Source organism: Arachis ipaensis, chromosome B10 (genome assembly GCF_000816755.2).
Source record: "Arachis ipaensis cultivar K30076 chromosome B10, Araip1.1, whole genome shotgun sequence".
NCBI classification, from domain to species: Eukaryota; Viridiplantae; Streptophyta; class Magnoliopsida; order Fabales; family Fabaceae; genus Arachis; species Arachis ipaensis.
Genome location: NC_029794.2, coordinates 7,095,462 through 7,102,127, shown reverse-complemented (window position 1 = coordinate 7,102,127; position 6,666 = coordinate 7,095,462). Strand labels below are relative to the sequence as shown.

General features: G+C 34.8%; 2 protein-coding genes across 51 annotated transcripts in view; one reads left to right on the top strand and one right to left on the bottom strand.

The window, feature by feature from the left end:
• Positions 1 to 1,437, top strand: part of LOC107622361 (MADS-box transcription factor 23) — a gene marked incomplete in the record, with an annotated part of 12,269 nt that extends 10,832 nt beyond the window's left edge. The window contains 3 exon segments of the mRNA XM_016324229.2: positions 5 to 54; positions 204 to 358; positions 448 to 1,437. Coding sequence (XP_016179715.1) covers positions 5 to 54; positions 204 to 358; positions 448 to 463 — 221 coding nt within the window.
• LOC107622362 overlaps positions 1 to 6,666 on the bottom strand; it is a 12,021-nt gene that overhangs the window by 3,037 nt on the left and 2,318 nt on the right. For 8 of the 50 annotated variants that reach the window (XR_001616188.2, XR_002356642.1, XR_002356652.1 and 5 more), the window contains exons 3-5: positions 5,887 to 6,280; positions 5,630 to 5,689; positions 29 to 4,344 (exon numbers count right to left, since the gene is read on the bottom strand). Coding sequence is in view for 1 of the 50 variants with exons in the window: in XM_016324230.2 (XP_016179716.1) it covers positions 4,273 to 4,344 (72 nt within the window). In the remaining 49 variants the exon portion in view is untranslated. Of the gene's footprint in view, positions 1 to 28; positions 4,345 to 4,687; positions 4,818 to 5,629; positions 5,690 to 5,886; positions 6,281 to 6,666 lie in introns of all 50 variants that reach the window. The other 42 variants (XR_002356670.1, XR_002356672.1, XR_002356678.1 and 39 more) reach the window with 37 other exon arrangements.

The window sequence follows — 6,666 nt, the reverse complement described above, 5'->3', positions numbered from 1 at the left end:
GAATTCTATAAAAAGATGGAATTCTTACAAAAAGAAAATGCAGAGCTAAAAAAGGTAACTGACGAAGAAACTCTGTTCATAATTTATGAATCTGTTGTTCATCCAAAACAGATTCCAGGCATTTCTTAGGCGAACTATTTATCTTGAAGTTAACGCCTTCAGCTTCACTATAGCTAAACCTAAAAAGAAGATTTTCATGTCAGGTTTATGAAGCAAGGAGTACAAATGGAGAAAATGCAGCATCCAATCCTCCATACACTATCGGAAATGGATATGACTTACTTGCACCTATCAGTCTCCAACTAAGCCAGCCAGAGACTCAATACACTGAACCACCTGCCAAAGCAATGAAACTGGGGTATTTCCTCACACCAATAATAACACAGTTCTTTTCTATACATTTACTTTATAATTTCGTTAAAATTAGAAACCAAATTTCTGCATCAGACTGCAGCTGCAATAACAAAAACTGTTCAAGAATCGTGGATGATTACCATTTCTGAGCTGCTGTCAACAACTTGTACTACTTATAATGAAGCTTTTATCAGTGAGATCTTGTACTTCAACAATCACATTTATTTGATGCAACAATACAAAGCATATTGGTATGCAATTATCTATCTAGAAGCTTGCATTGCCTTCAAGGATCAGACAATGACTACCTATGTAAATTTTATGCAATAAAGATATCAACCACTGTGCCTGGTAATGTTTTATATAATTTCTACATTTGTTAAAATCAATGGAATGGAATTCCAAACACCACCACCTGTGCCTATACCTTCAATCAGCAATATAAAACATTAACAGAAACTATGTAGGCCATAGTTGTTTTTGTTTTCGCATCAAGTAATAAGTATGAATCATGTCTTTTCAGAACAAATTTTTAGCAGTACTGATAACTACAAAGAGGGAGCCAATATCCTGAATCAAACACAATAATCTTGTATAAACCAACCCCATTACATAATGCAAAAATAGAATTCCTGAAGAAATAAAGGATTCAACTACAAACATCAACTCAGCACAGTTGTCTAAAAGATAGTAGGAAAATCTCAGAGACAGAAGCACACAAAAACATATATTCACATTTTTTATTGAAGACTTTTTACCATTGATTCTAAACAAATTTAAATAGATTTTAGGCACCTTTTAAAAGCAAGGTATAAACCTTTGCTGGGGCAAGCATAAAACACATGACTCGAGTATCAACAATTTCTCATATAGATGCAAGATAACTGATGTTACAAAAAGAGAAGGAATAGTTGCCACAACTACATACCTACTCTGCTGCAGATTCTAAAGTAGAAATAAGGGATGAAAAACAATTCACCAATCCACACATGATGCTGTGGGTCGCAGAGAAGCTGTCATTTCTGACATTCATCCAGAACATTTGCATTACAGGAGGCAAAGCAAACTAGCCATATGGTGAATCACTACTATCATGATAGCAACAAAGATAATCATAATCTTTCTCTGTTATTCTTTCTTTCTTTTTATTTTTTATTTTATTTTTACTCTTTTTTTTTTGGTGACCGCGGGGGAAGGGTGACAACTGTGCATGCACACAGTGGATCATGGCACACAATGAATTTTCTTAACCTTAAGTCAGAAAATATTTGGCATTCTACAAGCATGCATCATATGAGCTTCTGTTTAAAGTTTTGCAGACTTCCTAATTAATTAGACTTCTAATGTTAGAGCTACATGTCAAGTGCTGAAACTCACACGAGAGTGAGTATAAATTATAACAAGACAGAAAATTAGAAATGTCTTCTAAAGGTTTATCACTTAGCATCACAAGCATGCAACATATGAGGTTCTGCGTCAAAGTTTTTCAAAAGGTTTAGCACTTAGAATCATTCAAATCAAGGGCTAAATACAACCATATCGGAACTAAGAAGAGAAGTGGCAAGACAAATTACTGGATCCACATGGTTTATGAATTATTCGCAACACAAATTGAATGCAATTGCCATCACTAACCTAAAACTTCTTCTTGCAGATGAATCAAGAGTGCAAGGAGCAACATGGAAAGATGATATGCATCAACCCTGGATAAGCTATAAAGCTCTATTCCACAAAAAAGCAAACTTCAAGCAGGAACACTCAAGATAAGGCACCACGTAAGAAGAATTCCCAAAAAGGAACTTATAATATGAGCAACCCACAATTTTGTGCGTACCTGTTACGCCAATTGAGATTGTCAACCGATAACCCTCAATTACAAAAACTCCTAATATAATTACTTGTATGACCTCAATTGACATTTCACGCACGGAGCAGAAACAAATTATTGATTTGTCAGTGCCAAACTCTCAACAGTAGACACAAATATTCACATTATTCCTATGCCTCCTGATGATTGTAGAACAGTATGAGCTTTGGAAGTAAACACAGAAAGTATCCCTCACAGCATTAAGCTATTAAAATTACACATTTTAAAATGATATTAATCAATGGGACCGAAAAAGGTTAGTTAAGTTCAAGTCCTCATTAGAATTTAGGAAAAAGCAGAAGTCCAAGAGTAAATGGAATTCTAACTTTATGAAAAATTCAAGACTGGGGACTTGTGAACAGGGGACAGGCAATATAAAGCGAACTTTATATGTTATGCTAATGTGAGCAGGGAAAACATTGAAACTTGATCAATACACAGCAGGTTTTTCCTTTAAATAAAGCACAGTTTTCAAAATCCAGTTTGTTGGTCCTCAATACTTCCTGCCTACCATCTCCACTATTATGTTTATAAAGGACAATGTTGTAGCGAAAATTGTAATTATAAACAGCTGATCTGAGGATATATATAGAATAAGGCAACCAAAAGCATGTATATCAAGATACAAATCCTACAAACACCTTTCTCATAAAGACTACATTTATTTATACACTAAAGTGGAAAAGTACAATATTAAGTTGTATAGGTACCGGTATGAGGATCAGACAGAATACAATATGCACAAAAGGAAAAAGAAAGAAAAAAAAGAAGATAATCTAATCAAAAGAAAACACATGTAGAGGGCAAAGATTTTCTGTTTTGAGAAAGGTAAATATATATATTTATATGCTATTTTCCACATATAGTAATACTACTCCATCCACTTCATGATATCTGTTACTTTGGAGAGGGTAATGATTTGCTATTTTGAGAAAGCCAAAAATGCAAGAATGAGAATGTGCCTCGCCACCAAACATAATGATTTCCTCAAATAGTGAAATTTATCAAAAATTATAGGGACATACGAAATGCAAAAGAATTGTGCAAGTCTACAGATGCATCACATAATTTGGAGTGTGAGCATGATTGAACATTTCAGTGTACCTAGAAAGTCTTGCTGCCCAATCATTGTCAACTCCACAAAGACTTTGCCAACAGTCAAGAAACTATGCTAGGCTATGCATGAACAGCTTCTCTTGCCCAACACTAACAAGCTTCATTAGAGAAGCCTATCACTCTAAATACTCTAAATGGATTTAGTTGCATTGATAGAAAACTACATCTTGATCCTGGACCACAAATTTACATAGCCAGAGACACAGGCTACCTACCCAACATTTGGAAGCATATTTACTTTTAATCCCAAACTGAAAGATGGCAGCCAAGTGCACGAGACTTCCACTTCATATGGTCTGAAAAGGGAGTATGTAGATAGCCTTATTCTCACAAATAGAGGATATTTCCAAGATTTGAACCTGTGACCTCCAGGTCATAAAGTTACCTTATGGTTAAACAAAGACCTATTCTCCAAGACTCCATGAATATACATTTGATCTGATTTCCTTACCAGGCCTCTACAAGTCTTCTTGCTACATGTGTCTGAACTACCTAAGATGATATTCCAACATCTTATCTACAATAGGGGCTATCCCAAATCTCTCTAAGGCACTCCTTCCCGATCATACCCTTAAGCTTTAATGATGCTTCCGCCAAATGCAATTGTATATATGAAATATAATATATCTAAAACCCTGAAAATATGCATTTTATATCCATTTAATTTACCAATTATAAGCTTCAGCCATTTAAGACTGGAAACCACAAATAATCTATTTGTTAATTCTTGATACATAGATAATTCAATTTAGTTTAACTGGTCAAGAGCTTATCACAAATTGTGGTTCATCAACCTTCCTTTCTTGCTATATAGATAAAGTTTTAGAAACTGTCATGCCATTAATAGACAAAACTGCTGGCATGTGAAGGTAAGATCCTTACCATGTTGTGATCACGCAGTCTTTCTTGCTATATAAAGTTTAGAACTGTCATACCATTAACAGACGAAACCACTGACATGTGAAGGAAAGATCCTCACCATTGTTGTGATCATACAGCCAGCCAACCTGAAGACAACAATGCAACTCATAATGAATCTTTTCTGCAGTAGAATAAAAAGAAGGGGGATCATAATTTCTTATCAATGATTATAATATAACTAAATATTAAAATTATAGATATGAAAAGATGCACGAGCTAGTAGATGAGCATAGAAAAAATCAGACCCTAGAATGTAATTTCTCTTTTGCAATAAAAAGAACTATTACAGTTAGATCAGAGCCTTAAGAAAATAGGAATCAGAAAGCAATCGCTTAAGCACTAGACGGAAGCTATGTTTCATAGCAAGGGTTCAACTAAATTTGTTTAAAGTTTTGATATTCACATTCAGCATAAAAGGTAACACTGCACCTAGTTAAGGCACCATAGGACAGGATATTGATCCTATCGCACGTTAAGGGTGATACTTGCCAAATAAAATCCAACACGTATATGCAATAGAGTGGAAGTATGATTCCTTTTCACCCTTCATTTTTTTCCCCTACAACAATAAATCATAATTTTGAGGATGTGGAAGGATTATTTATAAAGAAATGGAATAAGTTTCTTCCCATACATATCAAGATTTCCCACTATGCAATAAAGTCTTTAATGTGATTGACAGTAACAGCTGTAAGCAGTTTGACGAAGATCCTATTTTTAGAGAAGTAAACATCAAATAAAAGTTTGAAGTACTAGAGGCATAAGTGATTCAAACCCCGGTCCTCTTTTCTTTCTTTCCTCTCTACCCTAATAATTCTCAAAATGCACTAAATGGATACATGAATATAAATTTTAAGATTTTAACCAACTAAACTAGCAGTAGCATATAATCAAGAGTCAAGAGTATGGCTCAACTATATAATTGCACTATTGCACTGTTATGATATTACACTTTACTTATGCTCTATATCATTATTGAAAAACCACTTAACAAAATGATCAATTAATTCAAACTTAAAGACTACAACTCGTAATAGCAATGCATACACCAAAGAACAGCTGCTCTTAGGGTTGTGTGACTTTGCTCATGATGAAAATCTACTGATTCAATTAAATAATCCACAATCCATATGAATAAAGCTCAGAAGCCAACCAAATTCACGAAGCCATGCACTCTAACAAGTAACTACCGAATTTGATTCCGCATCTGCTTATTATTCCAACCGTGTTCATTAACCTAAGCACCTCAAATTCAGTACTTCAAGCAACAACTCAACAAACACAATTTATATCGCCGAAAAAGACAATCATGCCACCACGACACACACGCAGGCACAATTATTACAAAATAACATCATCAAGCTGGATCACCTTCAAGGAGCGAAAATTAAAATATGAAAAACGAGGAAGAGCGAGCGAGAGATTAAATCACTACAAAACAACGGCACCTAAAGTCATATTACCAATTCGATGAGTGGCTTCACATAAAATGTTGATTGAAAAGAGCAAAACCGCATAGAATTCATATGAATAAAAACAGAAACGAAGTGCAACCAGCGGATAAAGAATAAAATAATCAAAACCTAGCGAGAATCAATGCATGTTAGGCAAGAAGAATAATAGCTTACGTAGAGATCGCGGCGATGAGAAGAGCTGAACATAACCATCACCGTGATCTGGTGAAAAACGAACGAGAGGTGGAGGAGCTACGCTGAAGGAGGAGGAAGAAGAAGTGAAGAGAGAACAGCTCGCGCGCTGGAAAACGTGAAGAGGAGTAGTTTGTTGGGCTTTGGGAGGAAAGAGGAGAGAGTAGTAAGCAGTGACGCACCCACTGCCGGCAGCCCACAACTTGCCACGTCACTCTCGCTCGCACCAAATATGTCTTTTAAGACGAAGGAAGGGGTTCTTACTTCTTAGCCAATCAGAGCGCATGAAGAGGGTAATTTTGTCAATTCATCAAGCGCTACCAGACGGGCACCGCCCAATCGCCCATTGCTCTCAAGTCTCAAGTCTCAACACTTTCTGCACGTGGTTGGCACGCATCTAACAATTACTTTTTGGTACACTTGGAAGTTTTAAGGGTACTTTTTCTCCCTAAAATTCCACACAAATTTTAAAAATATTCTTAAATTTCTTCTTGTTTTAATTTTATTCTAAAGATTTGTATCAAATATATCTTAACAGTTAATTTTTTAAAAAATTTAAGATTAACTAAACAACAATTTTATAATACTAATCTCTCAACACAAGTAAATTAAACATAATTGTCATGCATTATTGTTATATTGGTCTTAAATTTTTTGAAAATTTAGCCGTCAAGAATATATTTGATACAAATTAAAAACTTTTAAGACAAAATTAAAACAAAATAAAACTTAAGAGTATTTCTAAAATTTTTATCAAACTTT